The sequence below is a fragment of the Echiichthys vipera genome, assembly GCF_963691815.1.
Source record: "Echiichthys vipera genome assembly, chromosome: 12".
In the NCBI taxonomy this organism is placed as follows: Eukaryota; Metazoa; Chordata; class Actinopteri; order Perciformes; family Trachinidae; genus Echiichthys; species Echiichthys vipera.
This window is the reverse complement of record NC_139837.1, coordinates 10,167,018-10,189,659: the sequence shown is the minus strand read 5'-3', so window position 1 is coordinate 10,189,659 and position 22,642 is coordinate 10,167,018. Positions and strand designations below refer to the sequence as shown.

Genomic DNA, 22,642 nt, shown 5'->3' with positions numbered 1-22,642 from the left:
GCTCTATCACTTCTCACCTATCTAGTCTATATATATATGCATATTTATTATAATGTTTATCTAAAAAAATCTTTCAAAAAGAAAACCCCACTAAAAACATTAATCATCACATCAGTCAAATACTGTTCATCTTGAATGTTGTAGAACAGTGGAAAAAATGTTTTGCAAAGTTTCTAAATCATCTCTAACTAAAAGGATTAGTTAGTTTTTCAATAAATTAATCATTTTGAATTCCTTAAAAATAAAGTTTAAAAAAGGCCAGTGTACAGAATATCTTGTTACCGACCAAACGAGTAATCAACAGAAAAAATAATCGGAAACAATGTTGAATATTTCACAGTCACGTTTCCTACAAAAACACCAGTTGGTTGCTGGTATGGAGCAATTCGGATGAGGTTATTTTACTGAACTTACTCCAAGGGGGTTCAGTCTGTAGGAAGCTAGTGTTGTCACAATACCAAAATTATGACTTTGGTACGATACCTACCTAGAATACATTGATACCGATAGTGAAACGATACCACAGCAGGAAAGTAAAACATCATCAAAGTAAATTAAAACACTTACACTTCAGAAGTCAAAATAAAAATATATTTTGGTAAAAGCTGCTGAGCTTTATGAGAGGGGTCTGGATGCAGACCTGCAGCGTCAGGCTGCGGGGCCGTGTGTGGGCGGCATGTTATGGTAAAGTTAATGCCACCAGTGTGAACTGTTTGTTTAACTGTCCGATGTGGTTCACACATCTCTGTATGCAGTTAGCTTTACCCCCGCCTGCCTCGTGCAACCCTGACGGTGAAAAACGTTCACTCGTCGCAAAATAAACACTTGCTTGACTTCACGTTACATCCGGGGGATATTTATATATTATCTATCGGTAACCTGCAGCTCTCTGAATTATTTGAACAAGTCTGCATGTCTGCCGGCTCGATGTTTCTCCAAGTTAGTCTGTATTTAAATGACACGTTTTTTGCTCTCTACATCTTCGTGTAAACAAGCCTAGGGTGGTCGACAGCACTCAGGCCACTTTCAGTGTCATGTCTGTCTGTGACTGTCTGTCACTATGAAACCACGCCCACTCTGGCTGCAGGCAGTGACAAAGCAGAGAGAGGCTCCATACATGCTGAGACATGCTGCCCTGCTGTCGCACAAAGTTCATAAAGTATCTATACCAACACGTTTCTAGTATCGGTTTACCATGCAACACTATAGGAAGTGTGTTTAGATAGCACTTTGGGAGGGAAAAAAGCTGTGGACATAAAAGGAACAACTTTTGATTCCCATTGTAAACATGACCTCAGCTTCAATAGGCAACGTGCTGTGTAATAAGGTTTATCCACCTCCCTGTGTTTGTGGAAAAATATTTATAATTGTGACATCTTGATCTACAGTTGTGGCTCCCTGCAAGGACACCATGTTGTGTTTGCTTTTCATCCTCAGTACAAACCCTCAATGTTGATGAACAATCTATCTGAGAACAAAAGACTAATGATCTGATTGGCTGGTACAGTACAGTATGTAGATGGCTATACAGAATAGCATTGATCCCTCCCTCTCCATTTCCCCCTGCCTCTCTTTCACCCATAGTGCCTACCGGACAGATCAATAGTGCTCAACACATTATTGACCTCCGCCTGATACCTTTCACAGGGATAAAGACAGAGACATAAACACTGGATGGAGAGAAGGGAGAGGTAGGAAGACACAGCGAATGTATCTGTGTGTGCGTCTGTATTTATGCGTGTCCCTGCCTGGAGAGGGTACTAATCTACATTCTGGTTCACACTGATATGTACCTCATCACTGTCTCCTTGACCTGCTGTCCTTAGCGCACAGAGAGAGGGAAAGAAAGAGGGAGGAGGAGGGAGTAAAGGAGTGAGGAGGGAAGAGAGTGAGAGTGTGGAGACGGGAGGAAAAATAGCTGACTGTGATGATCTAGCTAATTTATCAGCCCAGTCAAAACAGTGTGTTTCGCTCTGGAGCGACAGGATACGGCTGCTACTCTCACCGTCACGTCTGACAAACAAATGCACGCGCACACACACACACACACACACAACACCAATCTCTGAAAGCCCAGCTGGTCCTCCAAACTGGCACGACAAGCACACCAAACACACACTCACAGTTCCCCAAAAGCTGCCAAAGAATCAGTACTGAACCAGACAGGCGGACTTGTGCACACACAAACACACATGCACACACACCGGATGACAGCACTAATACATGCTGCAGACACAACATCCACTTAGCCAACACTCCAGAGAGAAGGCAGAGAGGGCGAAAGACAAGAATATGAGGAGAACGAGAACTACTGTGTAGCGGAAAAATGGCTTCACTAAACTTACAAAAAGAGATATTCCACACTTGGGCTGAGATGCTGATGGTACATTTCTTCCTTTTTATACAACAATATGGCACTTCATTTGTCACAGTTTGACTTCTCCAGGTGATGTGGAGAATATCGCTCAATCCCATCAGGACCCTAAACCCTCGCCCTGTCCACTACATCATTGTTTCCGTTTTCATGTTGGGGTAAAGTCATATTAGAGGGATATATACGTGTTTTTTTTGTTATTTTTAAACAAACTTGAGTAAAACTGTCACAGAATACAGTGAGGTCAAGTTTCACAAGATTGTCTCGCTTCAATGAAATGGCCATATGGGGCCTTATGTAAATCATCACACAAGAATACAATAGGCTTTTCAGTCAGAGCGAATTTATACAATTCAAGGCTGTTTATGGACCCCAGTATGCAGAAATATTCAAATACATAATTTTAGAATAGGCGAAAATAACACACTTATACAGCATGAGAAAAATGAATGTTATTGCCACTAACTGCATGTCATTAGCATAAAGTGTACATGTCTGCAAAGGGGAGACTTGTGGGTACCCACAGAACCACTTTTAATTGAGATATTTTAAAATGTGAGAGGTCACAGGACTCCTTTGAAAATAGATTTCCCCTCACCAAAATCAGAATGTGGCCTAATTTTGTAGCGTTTTTTAGCCGTGTAACGTGACATGGTTGGTACCAATGGATTTCTTAGGTCTTATGAGATACCCATATATTCACTCTGGCTTGAAAACGGAAACTACTACCGTCTCTTGAAGAAAAGTACCATCAGCCAAGATCATCAGCTGTCCCGAGGGTCTCAGAGGGTTAATTAAAAATCAATATTGTTTATGAGAATCGATACAGTATCACAAAACAGAAAATCCTGATACTGAAGTGCATAGATATGGTCTTACATCACTACTCAAAAGCTATCCAAATTACGTAGGGTGGAGGGGAAGTGGCAAAAAAAAAAAAAAAAACCCTACCACTACCTCCAACTGCCAAATAAGAGAGTACGCTCTAAACTACCTCTGCAGGTTTTTAATGAAAGAACAAAGCCATGCACACAACTCTAAGTCTGTACAAGAGAGCGTTAGCCCTGACAGTCACCCACTGAGTCAAAGTGGTTTAAAGGAGTAGTGTTGTCTGTTACTCCGCAGTTTCACATTGCCTCCCAGGCTCCAACTGTTTCCAAAATAATACAATATATACTGTGTGTGTGTATATATATATATATATATATATATATATATATATATATAAATGACACAAAGAGAGAAACTGCTGCCTTCACCCTTTTAACACATCAGGCTGTTTAACACGTGTAATGCTGCGTTTCCGTTCTTTATCACACAGCTAATTATCAAGTTTAATGGAGCTAGTTTTACTTTTTCCATTACAGCGCGCTGATACTGCTGGTGGCAGAGAAGAAGCAAAAATAAAGGGTTAGGCAGAAAGCATGCAACTATCTTTTAGGAAAATATGTTTTGATTCAGGCTCATATGCTTCATTTTGGCCTTAAAATAATGTGTGGGTAAAAAAAAAGAAATTTAAAATAAAAAAATCACAGGTTGTTTATAATGCTGGAGAACGTCAGCATGTTTTAATGGATTTTTGATGATATACTGATATAAACCAAACCTGCAGCATAAAATTGGGTTTAGATATTTTATGAACATTTAAGACAATAGGATAAATTAAAAGGACACCGGTTTCATCCTTCAAGGCATCAGAAGGTGCTAAAAAGAAATAATATGGTTCCAGTGCTGTGTACTACTGTTCGCACTTTGAAAAAAGAATAAAAGCAGACAAGATCTTTAAATACACGTAAGATGTTATAATATGATAGAATATATTGGACTGTCATATTGCCTCAATCTAATAAAACTGACAAAGGACGACAATTTCAGAAGAAATGTGACGTTTGAATAAATGTAAGAACCATTATTTTGCTAAAATAACACTTTTTTTTATCTTCCAGAAATATCCCGTTCTACAATATAAAGCTGCCTTTACCGTTACGGCTTTACACTCAAAGATGCTGCGGTTACTCTATTTAAAATGAAAAAAATCTCTCTTTCTCTAATTCCTTAACTGTCTCTTGTCTTCATGTTGTCTACACTGCCCTCTACTCATCATTACAACGAGGCATTGTGGGTAAAAAGCTAGATTAGCCAATCAATCTTCTCTCTGGAACAGAGGTAGTTGTGGTGGTGAGAGAGGGATGGAGGAGCAAAGAGATAGGAAAAAAGGAGGAGAGTCAGAAAAGGGGAGTGAGCGATAAGGTGAGTGAGACGGGAGGGAGCGGACCGGTGTGTTGGGTGAAGGAGAGATATAGTAAAGAAGAAGGTGGGAGGAAAAAGGTGGGGAAGGAGGAAAGATGCAGATGTGCAGGAGTCGCAGAGAAACCACAAACAGCATGATGTGAACAGACTGGTGTCACAAATGCAAAAGACAGAAGGAAGAGTGAAAAAGGAGTGTGAGAGAAGTGGCAAACATGGGCAGATGTGTAAAGAAAGAGTGAAGAGCAACAGCGCAGGAAAAAAATAGAGGAAGACTGATGAAGGAATCAAGAAGTCTCAACATAACTGTAGGTTGACACATTGCTGATTTAATACTCTGCATCTATATACACCTGTATTTTTACAACCTTTCTTGTTATAACAAATCACTTAAGGGTGTTTTCACTCCTGACTCGTTTGGAGCAGTTGTCCCAAACTATGAGTGTTTCCCTCCAAAGATCAGTCCGTTTGTGCATATGTGAACACAGAAAGCGCACTGGAATAAGGGACAAAATAAAGCAGGCTGAGATCACCACGAAAGGAGAAGAGATGCTCAGTGAGGACAAAGCAGTAAATCAGAGGAATAAAACGGTAGTTTATGACTGTTTCACGGTGGTTACGTTTAAAGTAAAGATAAAACAGTCCTTCTAAAAGCTGATGCACTGACGTATTATGAGTAAAAGCAGAGCTTAACCCGGTCTGTGTGTGTGTTAGTAACAGACACACCGCCTTGTGCTATGTGTTTCAGTATCTGACGCTGAGGGGGAGGGCGACACAAAGCTTAGGCATCAAAAGGGCTTCTCAAACTATGTACATTATTGGCTGGGGGTTAAACATCAAGCCTAGAACCACAAATGTCCCTGTCCCTCTCTTAATATCAAGTAAACAGATAATCCAGTCACAGGTAAAGGGTCTCTGCAGATACAGAAACCACTCTGTTTTAGTGAGTTATAAGGGATGATTGAGAGGGATTACTTTTGTATTTGTTTATACATTGTTTATTAGGATAATGATACATATTATGTATTAAAAGCAACTACATATTTCTCAGCACTGATAAACCTCAAATTTGCTATAAACAATCTACAAAGCCACTCTCAGGTAACAGCCCTTGCATTACTTTTATAACCAGTGTCAGAACGTGGAAAAAGTAGCCTTGACTGTACCCATAAACCTTTGCTGCGTCTCTGCACCCAGCAGAGAGAACTGTGATAATACCTGTTAAATGCTGGCTTGCAATCTAGCAATCCTTGAAAAAACTGAGGAACTCTTTTGAGGTAAGGTGAAATTTTTCTTTTTTCTTCCGACACCTCTAACTGGCTCGCTCTTTTGAAACCAGTAGAGAGGACCTGTGCTCAGAGACTAGCCTCAGGGGGCTGGAGCCAAAATTAAACTGGCCCCGTCTCCTACACTTTATCACTGTTAGGACTAGACAGCGAGCAACCATGTAGCACACTCATCTACATTTATATAGTCACACACACAGACAGGGTTAACTGGCACACTAGCAGTGAGGGTGTGAGCCCCTCCACCCTCCATCTATGGGCTGGTTGCCAAAGATGCCCCTCGTCCAAAAATACACACCCACCCACCAACACACACACACACACACACACACACACACACACATAAATCCCTGGCTTAGCCTCGGCCCAGTGCTGGGATTACCGGATTAGAACTCTATTCCATTATCTCCCCACACTATACAACACACACACACACACACACACACACTCACACACTCACACACACACACACACACACACACTCACACACTTGACCAGAGGGCACAGGCGCAAGACAGACTCACAGTGTCAATCACGGCATATGACATTTACACACTAGTGGATACAGTTACAGTTTCCCCTATTATTTGAGAGAGAAAAAACACTCATTTATATTATTTATCATGCATGGTGGAGATTTTATTAGTGGGGCTCCTTCTGCAAGAGTCCCGGACCTGAGCACCTATGACAGCAAGCAGCCACCCCAATGAAATGTCCTTGGGCAAGACATTCAAATCCTACAAACTCTGGAAAGGCTGTTTCATAGCTGACCCTGACCCGACTTCTGACCTCAGAGTGCTTGAAGGGATCAATATGATATTATTCTAAATAAAAGTGACAGAAAGTCAAGTCAATTTTGTTTAAATAGCAAAATGCACAAATGTCCTAAAAGTGGCTTTACAATCGGTACAGTCAGCGGACCCTTTATCATCGAATTGATATTGAGGTGAATTTGCGGCTTTCAACAGTTCACATTCAGGTTTTGAAGTACTCTTAAGACACAAGAAAGAATTTGAGGACATCATCTTGAGCCTAAGGAAATTGTGTTGCCCATTTCTTTCACCATTTTCTTACAATTTAAACACTAAACAATCAGCTAATGGAGAAAGCAATCTGTAGATTAAATCGATAAAGAAAACAATCATTCAGTTATAGCTCTACTCCCCGTTTAAACAAATATGTCAGAAAGCCAAAAAGTATGTGGTATGAATAGAAATTTTGATATCAATAGGATTATTTATGCAGTCAAATTAGACAGCTGGACTTTCTGGTTATTCAAGAAACATGTTAAACGTTTGATCCCCAGTACAGCTAATGATTATATTCACTGTCCATCTGCTGTTGTGGGTGCCCCTTCAAGATTCCCCTTAGACGCCTGATGTCGCTTTAAAAAGATATACAGTGTTTTTTATGCTCAAGACAAGTGTGTCTCAAGCAGACATATAGGAACAAACTCCACTGTGAGATAAAGAGAGTTCTTTCTGTGAGAAGAAAAGTGGCTGCAGAGCCTTTTGTCACTTACATAGTCATGGAAGGCCTTTGCCTCACTGGAGTGCTCGCATGTCTCCCTTCGGTCTGGAGCCGCACAATACAAATCCCAGAATACACTGAAATGGGGGGAGAGGGGGGTGGGGGGTGGAGAGGTCAAAGGTTACCATACAGAGCAATACAAGCAAATGTGTAACAGCTATTCATAACCCATTCACATACTCTCACTATCTCCCTAGCACTCTTAAACTGGCTCTTACACACTTGAGCATCACTGTAAGAGGGACACGATGCCAGTGTCGCCCCTTCAATCAACCTCTCACTCACTCAAACAAACACACACGCACACACTGGCATTACTGTACTTGCATGGACCTCCTATGGACTGCATCCATTTCTTCAACTTACACTTACACTAAGGATGAATGTACAGCTAAACTCCCGCCCTAAAATACCCTCTTTTACTCATGACAGCTGGCCCCGTTGTGAGGGTATTTGCTCATCATTTGATCCTTACAAGGATAAACAACAAGAGCTGACACACACATATACATAAACTGTTTCCATAACAGCTTTTGTTTCAGTCTATTTGAACACTGTAAGTGGAAAATCACACACAGAGACAACGCTAACTGCTTGTGCGCTACCTGTGTAAGGATCCTTAATTGAATCAGTCTTTGTGCATTGATTTAGTGGAAGTACCATAAACCCAGTTAAACAGCGACGTGGCTAACGAGAGGACTAATCAGGCAGCCACTTCGCATGTCCTGGCAATCTACGATGCACACTGACATGTTGAATCCCAAACATCTGGAATTTTTCATATACCTCTGCACTTCATAAGACGCAGTCATATTTGGGAGGCTTACAGTACTGTTGTTTGAGTTAGTTAAGAACTTAAAGTATGGAATACTTTCATCTCAAACAATTGACTTAGCTTCAAAATGTCTCCTTCTGCTAAAAGGACAGAGTGCATGGTTGAGCTGCAGATAATAAAGAGTTCACCGTGCTGCTCAAGGACACATCAACAGTGATAAATGTGGCGAGGCTACCCGACTTAAACTAGAAGAAGAAGAAGAAGAAGAAGAAGAAGAAGAAGAAGAAGAAGAAGAAGAAGAAGAAGAAGAAGAAGAAGAAGAAGAAGAAGAAGAAGAAGAAGAAGAAGAAGAAGAAGAAGAAGAAGAAGAAGAAGAAGAAGAAGAAGAAGAAGAAGAAGAAGAAGAAGAAGAAGAAGAAGAAGAAGAAGAAGAAGAAGAAGAAGAAGAAGAAGAAGAAGAAGAAGAAGAAGAAGAAGAAGAAGAAGAAGAAGAAGAAGAAGAAGAAGAAGAAGAAGAAGAAGAAGAAGAAGAAGAAGAAGAAGAAGAAGAAGAAGAAGAAGAAGAAGAAGAAGAAGAAGAAGAAGAAGAAGAAGAATCACCATTTTATACTTTATGTATTGTATCATGTATGTGCAAAGAAAAAACCTACTCTACAACATACTTTAGTGTTACCCAGGCTCATATGCTTTCAAATTATTATTATTCTGTTCCTTCCTTTTCTTTTTATTAAAACATGTCCTTGATCTTATACTGCTGATGGTGCTCTATAAGCCTGACGTTTATTCTTCTGACTCAGCAGAGCCACCCCCTGAGGTGAAAAGTTCCACTATACTGTACTTTTTAAATACCATTTAAAAGTATATTTACAAGTCTGTAATTCTACATCCACAGGTTCTTCAATATTTGTTCCTTTGTAATATGTACAGTACTAATTTCAGTACAGTGTCCTTCAGCAACGCAGTGAATCTATTCTGAATCCAGTAGCACATTTTTTTTGCAGCCGAGCTTTAATCTATCTGAGGAAGGAGCAAGTGAAAAGACTTAACCTTACAGTGGATTAATACATTATCACATTATAAACCACCTCAACCACTGGTATTTTGCATGATAAAGCTTTGGAAAACAGTGGTGTGAACCGTATGAACCACACATGCACACAAAAAAACCCATAATGTATTTATGTTCTGCCAGACATTTCCGTTTGCAAAGACTTGGAGGTAAATGTAAGGTGGTTAAGCATTCAAGCCTTGTGTTGTGAGTTTAGTTTTCATTTAAAGAAGACAGATCTGGTGATCATTTATATCATCTTATTGTCAACAATCGCAAAGAACAAAACTAATAATTGATCCAACAAACCAGTTTTGTCTGTTAAGCTAAAACCTGACGCAATGTACTTCTCTGTGCTGCAGATATCCATTGTTGTCCAAATAACTATTAAAAACACACGACTCACATTGTTGCATTGGACGACATATTTAATTTTTTTATATAATCATAATGGGCATTGAAGTTTATTTTGAGTCAGTGCCTCTCAACTCTTGATGGTCTTAACTAGAGTCATACACTTGACCCCCCCCCACCTTGATAACAGTCTGCTAAAGGTAAAGACTTTAGTATCGTTACATTAGAACCATTACATATTTATTAGCGATGGTTATTCAATGCATTTTCAATGCATCAGTTGGGTCCTAAGGAAGCAGCATCACATAGGAGAGGGGAAGTCCCTCCCTTTCTGGTGTTCCCAGTGGGACCTTATTTAAAAATAATATGTACTGCAGTCAACGGCGAGAGACAAATCTTTTTTTGATCCCGTTTGTACTGTGCCATGAATTACACATTTGTTTATACATTTAAATGGTAATTTTGCAAGTCAAGACAGTTGAAGTTTATCGGGGTACCATTTAGATTTGTATGAAACTGCTCAGTGAACTACATCTCATCTCACATAATATATGTCACCTTGGTTGCTAGACAGCTAGATAGCTTAGCATCGTTTCAAGCACAAATGTAACACCATCTTACCTGACGTGTTTTATCCAGCGACTCTTTTTATGAGCCGGGAAGCTAAAGCACGAGCAAGACCCTCAACCGAAGCTGCTCGTACCGTTATATCCTGGTACTTACAAGACTTTTGGATAAATAGTCTTTCTAATGGCACATCTTCACAGACTTACAACGGACAGCAAATTTCTTGACTTGCAAAAGAATCTTTTCTATTGACAAACGTGTGTACATTTCAAAGCAGGACCAAAAAGCTGTGAACTACTGTACATATTTTTTCCATAAAAAAGGTCCCATCATCATCCCCCAGACCCCACCTCACCCTTATTTCTTGTAAACACACACACACTGTGAACCACTGGTGACAGCGATGTCCAAAAACAAGTGAAACCGCTGATCGGTGCACAGGGTGAGACCCTAAGGGTCAAATCTTAGCCAGGGGCAGAAATGACAGGAGGCGGGGGAAGGAGGAAGACAGCGGAGGGAAAGGTGACACAAAGGAAGATGGAATGCAACGGGTTAATCTGCTAAGAATCCCTCTCCCACATGAACAAAGGAGAAAAGTGGGAGGTGGGGGGCGCACAAAGGGTGACGAGAGGGTGACGAGGGGGAGGGGAGTATAGAGGGGGGAGTCCATTCCCTAACCATCTGGATCTATTGTTTCAGGAACGGGGGTGAAGGATGGAGAACTGGAGGAGGGGAGAGGGGAGAAGACAGGGAGGGAGGGGGTCACGCCCCCGGTGAGTCTGGTCAACCCCAAGGCTGAGGCTGCTACACCTCCCACCTATGGAAGTCATTTTAATCATGGCTGAAGACAAGTATCACAGACTAAATCCAAATGTATATCCACATGTTTATGTGAAACATGAGTTTAATATATTCAAAATTGAATTATTGCTCTTCAATGAGTCTTCAGACCATGGAAGCTCTAATTAAGCTAATGTTTGTGCATATGACAATGAATTATGTATGGTCGGGATAGACACTAGAGCCCTACCAATGAGTGTGAATGTTTGGCAAAAGGGGGGCTGTGGCACATGTACTGTAGAAACTGTTTACATACCCGAGCAAATGACAAAGAAAGGCTTACTGTATCAATACAAACAAGGAGAAGAGAGACAACTGAAAGTGACACTCACCACCACCACGAATGGAGGAACCCAGGAGGCTCCCCTAATGTAATATTCTTCTCCCATCGTATCTGGAGGAGAGGAGAGGAGAGAAGAGTCACTTGCGGCCACTAGAGAGAGGATTATGTCTACAGGTCCAGGGGTTAAGAACATATAATCAGTTAGTCTCAAACTGTCAATGGCCTCGGACGTGAAGATGGGCATCTTTCTGGTGCTGTCGATCTCCATCCTCCTGACTCTCATCCTTCTATCACGTGTCCGTTTGATTTGAAATATGTTTTGGACCCAAACAATAGCTTAGTCATAAACCCATTATTTATGTCACCGTCACTGTAAAACCCAAAAGAGCATTTAGGAGGAAATGCATACAAACACTACAATCCCTAGATGTCTACAATGGGAAAGATTCACCGTGGCAGACAGGGAGCATGATCTGGAGTAACTTTATAGGATTTCCTGTTGAAAAATTGATGAGACACCTCACACTCTGTAAGCATGTTTAGCATGCTTGCAATGACAACAAGTTGTTGTAAACATCAACTAGACCTAGCTGTGTTGTACAGTATGTACAGTTTTACTACTGAGGAGGGCTGTTCATATTTATAAGTCATCAAGGCTCATGTGATGCGTTCGATTTCCTAAATGGAGTTTTTCATCAATTCTTTATGTTTCCTCCTTAGCTCTAGATAAGCAATTTTCACACACAAAAAAACAATAAACAATGATTGCCTCGGTGCTTTATAAACTGGGTGTCATGGATGCCATCTTACCTCAGACAAGAAGGTCTGCGCGGACTTCTGTGCTCCCACATGTAGCAGGTACTCGTACACATATAATGCTAACCTGAAATGCAAAGGAAAATATTGTTGTAAGTGATCAATTTCAGCCTTCTTAATTCTCAAGAACAGTGTCAGACTTTTCCTATTTGCACTTAGTGCTCCCTGTTTTGCAACTAAGATTGCATTTATTGAGCGGCCCGCTTTGTTGTCAAGCAAACAAGCCACAAGTGGGCAACCAAAAGCAGACAGTAGCAATTTTCCACCAAATTGTCCCATAAACTATAGCCCCTTGAGCTAATAGTCAAGAACTAGACGCTATTGCAGTTAATTTGTGTTTGCATCTTTACCACATCTTAAAAACCATGAAGATTAGGTATTAACATGGATAAGAAAAGTGGCTTCATGGTTTCGCTTGAACAACACATAGTCACGCTGTTCTTGTAAATTAACTGTTGTGTGACTATGGTGTGTGAATGGATGCTGGAAAAGAAACATGCAGAGGTAGCACGAGTGACTGAAAACAGCAAGTGAGTGTGTTTTCTGGTTCAGCAGAGAACATATTCAAACAATTAGCACATACTAGGAAAGGTTACGGTTGGTTTTTCGTGCTTGTTGCCTTCGATTATCTTGTTTTTGTTCAATAAATAAAGAAGTCAGCTGCATTATTGTAATTTAAACATCAATGACAACATCCAACAACAACAACCGGTGTTTGCTTGAAGTATAAATTAATGCTGCACACAAATCATTGGTGTCTTGAGGCCTGTGTTTGACGAGACAGCAACCTTCAGTACTGTTACCTTCACAGTGGTAGTTTCTGGTCGGCCATAAAGTACTACTTACTACAGAAAGTACCACAGGAACAAGGATTTTTGGGGTGGTAGATGATAATCCAACATTTTCACAAGATGATTGAGGCACTGACCTCGAATTGTTAACATTAGGATAGGTTGTCAGGCAGTGCAATGGGGTTAGGCATTAATGGTTGAGGTTATGTGCTGACCTTGAATGGTTAAGGTTAGGATAAGCCCAAGCGCAGCGAGTCTGGTGAGTTTTCAGAAATCTAGGGTCACCATCTAGCCACGACCAGGGTAGAAACCACAACCCAAGAATATAAATTGGCTCTGGGTTCCTGTGGTTGAAATGCAGGTGAATCTCCAGAGTACCTCTAAAAGGCTCCTGGTTTGCTGGAAAAATATCTGCGATTAAAAAAGGACCACATCATCTTTGGCCAGTACTACCCAATGCATGTTGCCAAGCGTAAATATCCAAAGTCTTAAGATAACAGAAGCTGAAAACACCTGACCTGGATGAAAACTATTGTGATCTGTCTGAACACACCACATACTGACAGAACACGCACACGACAGGCATTCCCACTAATTCCAATAATTTAGTTTTTTTTTCGAAAAAAACCTGATTACATTCAGGTCAAGGGCATACCAAGGTTTCTTAAACACCATGTAAACACCGTACCCCGGGTAAAATCAGAGTTTTCATACCCCGGTTAATAGACATAGAGAACTCCTTCAGTTCCCCAATTATTCACGCATGTAAACAGCCTTCTCGGATTATTATTGGGTTTCTTGTCTGCGCATGCTCCCCACTTTGTGGCAGTGGCTTTTGACCAGGAAATAAAATAAACCAGGAAGCAACGGCGCCGAAAACAACGTGAAACAATAATAGAGCATTACCTTTAAACCAGGGGAGGACTTTGCAACAGCAAGTAACATTACTACCAAGAAGAAGAAGACCCATTTCGGTCATAAGTCTATCTTTTGGTTGGTCGTTTGTGATTTTGACAAAACTGAATCGGAAAAAAAAGATGTAGTCATAATAGTAGTAGTAGTAGTTGTCATGTAATATGTTGGCGGAGCGCCACCTACTGTACCGGAGGTCGAATTACTCCGTCATTCCATTCAATCTTTTCATGTATACAAGGGGAAATTCAATAATCCGATCATTCCCTAAACCAGGGTTAGGCCATTTTAGGGTGACTGATGTGCATGTAAACGCACTGACTATTATAACAGGCCTGCCACACTTGATAGCAGCAATCCACCAGGGTCTATTAACGGACACAAGAACCATGCTGTGGAGTGGGAAACCCCCATTGGCCCAACATTGTACTCCTAACGCCTTCACTTAGTCATGTTTAATAGGCTGTTAATGGACCATCAATCGACCGGCAGCGTGGATATGACAGTGCCCTGTGTGGCCAGAGCAGACAATCCTCTAACAGGCCAATAAGGTCCTAATGAGAAGGATGGTAGCTCAATGTCATAGTCCCCATCATTAGTCAATGAACTGATCAATGAAAAATGGTTTGGAGATCATTTGGCTGTTGAGCAGATTGTTTTTAACCACTCACAGCCTATTTACTTTTTCCGATGTGGTCTTCCCCTGTACTGTTGTTAAATGGTGGGATGTAAAAGTCTGTTTCAGCACATTTTAGTGCAATTAAGCCTCTTAAGATGATATAATAGGCTAAAAATAGGTTCCAGGTTCATTTGCTGCTTTTCTTGATCTTATAACAAAATGAACAGTTTGGGTTTGGACTGTTGCTCGGACAAAACAAGACATTCAGTGATGTCACCTTGTGCACCGGTATACTGGGATTCAATCGAAGAAATAATTGGCAGATTAATCGATGAAAATCATTGTTGTTACCAATCCATCTTTGATATAAAGTGAAACTATCGACACTAGGGATGGGCATAAGTGTTCGATTCCTCGAGTAGTCCTTGTTTCAAATTAACTCGACTGGTAACAACAGCACTCAAGTTTTGTTTGTGTTTCGCCCTCAGCAAACCACACTGGAGTGGTGGAGGTCCAACAGGCACCAGTACAAAAAACTGAGCATTGTGCCAAAGCAGCACCTGCTGATACCTGCCACCTCTGTGCCAGCGGAGCGCCTGTTCTCCACAGCGGGACTGATCATTAACAGAGTGTGAAAGCAGATGTAATTAGGTTTTTGTAAGGAAACAATGTTTTGAAGTTGTGATTGAGAATAAGCATTAGGTGTCGGGTAGGCTGTATTGCTGTGCATCATTTTTCCAGCAGGAAGATGCGTTGCGTTCTAAAAATAGATTTGGAAAACCGAGTACTCGATTGGCCCTCGAGGAATTAATGTGATCCCTCAATCTTGGAATTCACTACTCATGCCCATCCGTAATGGATACATATCATCGTTGAGAAGAGCCTTTATCTTGAAATTCACTTTATATTTATTATTAGGAAAAAAAGAATAGTTTGTTTTTAATTTAAATGTCTCAGTAGTAGATTCGTCAAATCATTTTAGTTGCCTTTTGTGAGTTGATGTTGTGTTCATCGGGCATATATCGTCTCATATCGATCATAGACCCCTTAGGTGAATCAATTCAAAATCCTATTGTAATAGACTCTCATATCTGCAAATGTTGCATCGTTGTCCAAAATAATCGATACAGTATTATGTGATGTACGTATTGTGATAAAACTTGTGATTTACATCCCTAGTTAGTTGCAGCTCTAATCACATTTCTGATTAATAATAAAGTTTCCTAAGGATTTTCTCTACTTTTATGGTTCTTCTATTATAGCTTGTATTTTCTATTTATTGTTTTATGGATTTTATGATTACATATGCACTTATATTGCATTTTTTATGGATACCCATTTAGGAACAAGTGTTGCAAATTATCTCAGGCTGTAAATGCTATACTATACTGCATTAGTCTATTTAGTTAATAGTCTACACTTAAGTGTGTGTCCCTATGAAAATAAACATAAACAAAATACATGTGCACAAAGTGAATGTCTGCATGGGGGATAGTAAAACACTGCACATTTGTGAGAGAGTAAAGGCTAAAATTAACTAATTTAGTTACTATTTTTGCTATATGACCTTAATCAAACTATATATGATGTGAGCACATGGGAGCAACGTAAATGGCAACAACTTCTGCAGTGTGTTATGATGGAGATACAAACTATAAGCAAGCTGTTCTTACTATGGTATGCAAATATATAAAATATGCAAAGACAATAACTGTAGTGGAGCCGATGGTCACCTCATGATCACACCTTGTCCTTCACATAAACAACACAGTGGGGGGACATTTTTAAACACCATCACTAGAGGAGGGATGGCAGCTTGCAGATTTAAATGCATGCTCCTTAAGAATTTTATGATTAAATGTGTTTTTAACAAACACAGCAAAAGGTCTAGAGGTGTAGTTTATGACACATGATCAGTTCGTGACATGTTCACATGATTCAGACGTCACAGCAATCTGCACTTCACATACCAGCACACACTAATATTAAATGCCATTTTGTACAATAACAAAGTAGGGCATTGCTAATCATTAATTTATGCATTAGGCGACCCCTACTTTTTCACCACCCCTGTCTATATAAAATGGGCACTTAAATAGCCATCCTGCTGGTCATTACGAGTGGTCTTCACCTGTCCAGATACAGTACACACCCCTTTTTAGACTGACATAATGATTCAATGGGTCAGTGCACAGCATCAGTGCACAGCATCTGACCTGGCATCATAACCACCCTCCTGACCTGGACTGAGCATGGGCTGGACAGCACTTTGTTTAATAGGATTTTGTGATTCTATTATGGATAGCAGCTTCATTTAAAGTTTTCATTATCACTTACCTGGCAGATTATTTTCCAGATTAATCAATTAGACTTATCAGAAAATACTGAGAGAAAAAATGTCCGAACAATGATGTCTCTAAGTGTTTTGTCTTGTCCAAAATTTTTCAGGAAATATGATATGAAAACAGAGAAAAGTCAGTAAATTGAGAGGCTGATTTTCTTTGCTAATTTTGCATGAAAATTACTTTAATGATTAACTGATTATCAAAATAGTTGGTGATTATTTTACAGTCGATAAACTAACCAATTAGTCGACTAATCGTAGTGCTCTTTATTTGAAAATTAATAAAGTAACTTCCCCACCTGTTTTAAAAAAGGGAAACAGAGTGAGTGCAGAGCACCCAGAGAACAAACTCTGCTTGGCCCTTATATAATGCAATTCTTTGCAATTCTACATTTTATCCTCAACATGCATTGAACTGCAGTTGAGTCTCCTTATGCGATGCTGATTAAGGATTAGAGTGTGACATAAGTCTTATATTATGAACAGGTCAATCGCAGGTTGAACATGCATTTAGTAAACACGGCCTCCTTTGTAAAAGTGATCATAGTTCCAATGTGCAGTGTATGTGTATGTGTATGTGTGCGTGTGTGTACAGCAGGCCGTCCTGTCTCGGAAGGTAATAAAAAGCTGGGGGTGTTCCCCTCTTGCAGATAGTCACCAAGATTAGAAAACATATATGAGCAGGCGGACATCCAGATGAACAAACAAACAAAGAAGACGTGGCCTCCAACTCTAAACTTCCCGGAGTGATTTGCGCTGGTTAATATTATCCAACTCTTAATGCATACCATACTGCACAACAATAACAATAACATCCAACAACAGGAATACATCCTGGCTGGCTGCGTGGACTTGCTTAATTCAACACAGACAGTGGGACAGACTGGTTGTTGTGCAAAAGGCCGATGCTTTTAAGAGGCTAAACACACCACTTTAGCCGGGGGAATCTGACCACTTTCTGAGGCTTCTGGCAATTTGTAGGTCACAAAGCTCTCTGTGACCACTGGTGTAGAGTGTAAGTCATTGCCACATGCAGCCCAGTCTAGTATTGGGCCACACCCACAAACACACAGATCCTTATTTTACCTGGGCACTCTGCTGTATACTGATTACACTTTAACGCTTAGATTCCCTGCATCTATACTGATTTTGACAGTTTTGAAATACCTGGCAAAGGCTCACAGGAAGCTTTAAGACACAGCAAGTGCTTCAAATATTGATACTGTCTGCATCTCCCTGTTCACTGCAGGTTTACTGGCTTGCTTAACACATGTGCAGCTTTCTATAAGAGTTTGACTAGAAGGGAATAGTTAAGGACTTGCTCTTATGTCTGGGGATATGAGGATCACACTGCAGATCCCCCCCAAGAGGCCTTCAATGAAATTTTTATGTGTGTGGTGTATGTGTGTTTTTGTGTGGGTTGCAAAAGGGGGCTGTGTGTGCGTGCACCTGGCCTCCTGCATTATTAAAGCTCAGAAGCCAGCTCACAGAAAAGGAAGAGAAGTTTGAGGAGGATGGGGAGAAGAAGAAGAAAAAGCTGCTGTAGGATAGTGGAGTGAAGAGGAGAAGAAAATAGTTTTGACTGGAACATAAGAGGGGGCATGAAACAGTAGGTGGTACAAGAGATCAGAGGAGAAGTCAAGTCAGGATGGAGAGGAAAGTATAAAAGCAGTGGTCATTTCCGACAGCCAGAACGCAGAGTCATATTCATGGGAAAAGGTAAAAAGTTCTAAGTGGTAGCTCTAGTAACCCTTACGCCCTAGTTTTAAGGTTATATGAGCTGGTGACAAGTTTTTCACCGTTTAGCTGGAGTCACACTCTACTTGTTTTGAGGTGACCTCCTGACCTTGCTCCCCACCGTTCCCTCTTACACGGGACATTAGTGCGTGCATGCTTACTCCCAAAGAGTGAGAAACCTCCCTGATGTACATCACCGGCACACCTGACATCCTGCCCGAGGCTCGCGACAAAACCCCCTCTTTAAACATGGATGAGTCTGCCCACCATATCTCCCTCTCTTCTGTCTCTTTCTTTCTCTTCTGTCTCTCTCAACTCTGACGCAGAGCCGAGAGCAGCTGCTTCAGTCCGTCTCAATAATTCAACACTGAAGCAAGGGATGAGGACTTTGAGGAGCGGCAAAAGATGGGAAGTGAGCGTTAGGAGGCGGATGAAGACAGGCATTACAAGAGTGATGCATAAAAAGACAGAACAAAGAGTACGGGTTCACAACACAGCAAAGGAAGTTGGTCGCTTAAGGTAACGAGGCACCCTCCTATCTTCACACAAACACAAATCAGTCTGACAACTGTCCCACTCCAGCTCCACTATCTTCTGACTTCTCCAGCCAGTCAGCCTGAGCATTTGCTGGTGTTGAACCCCATCAGCTGTGAGGAATAAAGCCAGGCTCTTCCCTCTTATTTACCTCTAGGTTATTCAGCTGGAGTGTAACGCGAACTACCATTACCCCATTAACACAGCACAGGCCTCTAAAACAATTACATCCGACAAAGTTTAATGAGAGCATGTCTTGTTGGCTTTGTTAGCGGTGACTACATCAACAAGGAAGTTTCCCCTGCAGATACTCGCTTCTATTTCAGAGCCGATGCGTAAATAGAAGTTTGTTGAATTCATACTTCTGATCGATTTGAAACCCATTCTTAATTGAAAGGAAGAATAAAAACAAAACAAAAACGTGCGGCATGCATCTCATCCTGAGCGAACAACAGACATGGAGACTGTGGCGTGCAGACAAAGGGATTGGAGGTGCTACAGCCCCCCCTCCCCGAGCTAACGCCACCTAAGTTTCACCGACAAAACAACCACTGAAAAAGCCCGTGTTTGGCGGATCTGTGGCGGTCATTAGAAGCAGTTTACCCCCAGCAATCATTCGCATAACTCGGGGGGGAGGACTGAAGGAGAATCTGTACGGGCCACAAAAGTTCGGAGGCGCAGCTCTCTCTCGCTCCCTTTGCGCGGAGCTCGCAGCACCGAGCACACACACACGGACACACGGATACGATGTAGCCAGCGCGTCCGCAGACATAGTATCGTTATGGAGCAATTGCAGGACACGTTCCTGTGCTATTTAGTAACAAAGCCCCCAAACAGCTGTATTCTATTTTTAACCTGCTGCTGCTGCTGCTGCTGCTTCAGCCGGGCGACACAAAAAGCCAAGCTAGCTTCCCTCACACGAATGCATTGTTCCTCACAGAGATGGAACTAAAGTGGGATCCCCCATCAATGCTCCTCACTCAATCCAGCCCCTCTAAAGTGCACATTTATTCTACATTATAACTAGAAAAACACGTGCAGCAAACACTCCCTTTCTCGTTGGAAGTGGTGCAACTTTGGTGGCGAAAACAGCCACTTTTTTTGTTTTGGAATAAGAAAGAAACAAGAAGAAGAGTGAAACTGGCAGTGTAGCTAGCTGCTTTGTGCTAACGTAGCAGCCATGCCTGTGCAAGCTGAGGATGCACCACGGCACACCAAAGTGGCAACGGCTAAACTATCACACCATCACTTTTGTAAGCTTTGTGTGTTAACAGAAATAAAAAAAGAGAGCTCGCTGCACATGCCTGCTGGAGTGGCTGAGCTGCCTCACATCAGTTAGCAAGTTAAGCTACCTAGCACACTCTTCTTCTTGGCTGGTTCTCTGTTGTGACAGTGCAATAATGTACTTACTTTTCTCTCGCTTGGCTATCGGAGGGGACCACAGCTCCTTTACCCTTGCCGTACATCTTGAGGAGGCTGTTCTGATACTTTGTTTTATCCCACTCGACACCTGTCAAAGAAAGCTACCAGGAAAACCTACTATCTCCATAGCTACCCAGTTAGTGTTGTCTCCCTATCTCTCTCTCTCTCTCTCTTGCGCTCTCTTCGCTCCGGTTTCCTTTTTTTTCTCTACATCCCCAACATTGCCCACAAATCAGGCAGGGTTTCAGCCGGGAGGGGGGGACTTGAAACGGTCCGCTGGTGGAGCTTTTTTTTTTTTTTTTTTTCAATCGCTGTTCCTGGATTCAGCTCACGCCCCCCCTGTTGTGAAAGGGTGGGGGCTTCTTAAAGCCACAGGGTCCCAGTTTTTGTCGACTTCGCTCAAGTTCAAGTTCTCTTCTTGAGGTCTTCAAGTTCAGGCCTTACATTGCATTTGTGTTCATTTACAGCACCGCACTGCTAATAATAAAGCTTATTGTCATTATCTGTATCCTATTGATATGTTTCAATATTTAATTTCTTCAGATGCATAAACAATGTGTACAAAAAACCTATACGCCTTTTTCTCACACACTAACTGGTATTTATAAGAATGTGTGCACCTCACACATAGGCTACTTCAGACCTTTTGTTGTGTTTTAGCGGGGAGCTGCGGGTTTAAGGATGCACACACACCATCCATTCGTACCGTGACCAAGCGAGCTATACGGCTAAAGTCGTTCGTTTGACCATTGTGAGTACAACTGTACCGCGCCCAGGCAGGTCGCGCTTGACGGCCCTGGCCCGGTTGATAGAGGTGGGCTTTTGAAAAGCACAGATGCACATGAGCGGGCATGAGCGGGCATGAGCGTGCGCACGTGTACGAGCACGACAAATAAACAGATGCTGCCCAACGGTTCGCGGTGGTTTGATGCAGAGGTGAAGTGTTTGCTGCAGATTTGGACGGATGAAACGTTCAAAAATAGTCAACAGACTATTAAATCTCTGAGATGTGATGATGTGTAAGCAAGACACATTGGAGCCACGGCCCGGATCCTTTCAAGTAATGTGAGTACAAACGGGCCTGGACCGCGGGGGAAGAGGGAGGGGGGGACAATCACCCTAGAGCACGGGGCAAGGTACGAATGGACAGTGACTGGCACCCTAAGGCTCTATTTACAGGGTCACGTGTGAAAATGATAACATATTTTCTCAGATGTAGAGATTTAGACGGCATCGTAGCGAAACCACTTTCCAGAATGAAAATCCTAATGACGCTCCATTGTGCTTCTGTGTAAAGGGGTAAAAATGCAAAAGTGGGCTCTGATCTGCTCACGCTGGCTCACGATGCATACGCGTTAACGTAACATCCATGTGCAGAGTACAGGTAAACAAAAACAAACATGTCGGACTATTTCCTTCAGTTGGACATTCAAGTCTCCTGGGTGGGGGCCGAGGCAGAGTGAGGCTGCAGATCCCTGTCACACTGTATGGCTTCCTACTTCTCCCCCACTAGGGAGAGAAGTAGAAGGAAGTTTCTATGCATGCGCGAGTTCCTGGTGGTGTTGTGTGGCAGTGCTTCACCTAGTCACCTGCGTTAACGTTAGCACGCAGATTTCACTCCAATGGCACTCGTCTAAACGCAGAATAAAAAGTGACAACGCAACGTTACTTTTGCGTTTCCTTTCCTAGATCGTCACCGTCTAAACAGGGCCTAAGTTGAGCAATGGGAAACATTTTAGGTTGTGTGTGTTATTGTGTTTACAGTCCACTCAGAATGTCAATCAAAGGCCATTTTATAAACTTAATATAAATTATTTATGAATAATGAATGTATAGAATGCTACAAATTGCCACAACTGTGCACAATGCATTGCTCACCACAGTTGCTGTAATTGCATTTTTTTTGCAGTGTTTCTCATTTACAGGTCTAATGAGCGGTGGAATGGGACACAACTTTCATTAGCTAACAGGGTTTAAGGGTCTTTCTACATCCATTTGCGGCAAACTGTAGGGATGGAAATAAGGCTTGTGCGGCCAGCTCCACACAGAGTTTTATGCATGCGTCCCCAGGCGGGCCCTCGACCAGCCCACATGCCCACCTAGGTTGGCTGTGCCCCCTGAAGTGCCTGTGTAAAAAAACAACCCATCCTACAGGAGAACTTT

General features: G+C 41.7%; 1 protein-coding gene across 3 annotated transcripts in view; it reads right to left on the bottom strand.

Annotated features, from left to right (window-relative positions):
- LOC310954515 (single-stranded DNA-binding protein 3) overlaps window positions 1-20,638 on the bottom strand; it is a 37,757-nt gene extending 17,119 nt beyond the window's left edge. For all 3 annotated transcript variants that reach the window (XM_083924005.1, XM_083924003.1, XM_083924004.1), the window contains exons 1-4: window positions 20,468-20,638; window positions 12,115-12,187; window positions 11,354-11,415; window positions 7,430-7,514 (exon numbers count right to left, since the gene is read on the bottom strand). In XM_083924005.1, the coding sequence (XP_083780131.1) occupies window positions 7,430-7,514; window positions 11,354-11,415; window positions 12,115-12,187; window positions 20,468-20,523 (276 nt within the window). In that variant the 5' untranslated portion in view covers window positions 20,524-20,638. The remainder of the gene's footprint in view (window positions 1-7,429; window positions 7,515-11,353; window positions 11,416-12,114; window positions 12,188-20,467) is intronic.
- Window positions 20,639-22,642: the final 2,004 nt, after the last annotated feature.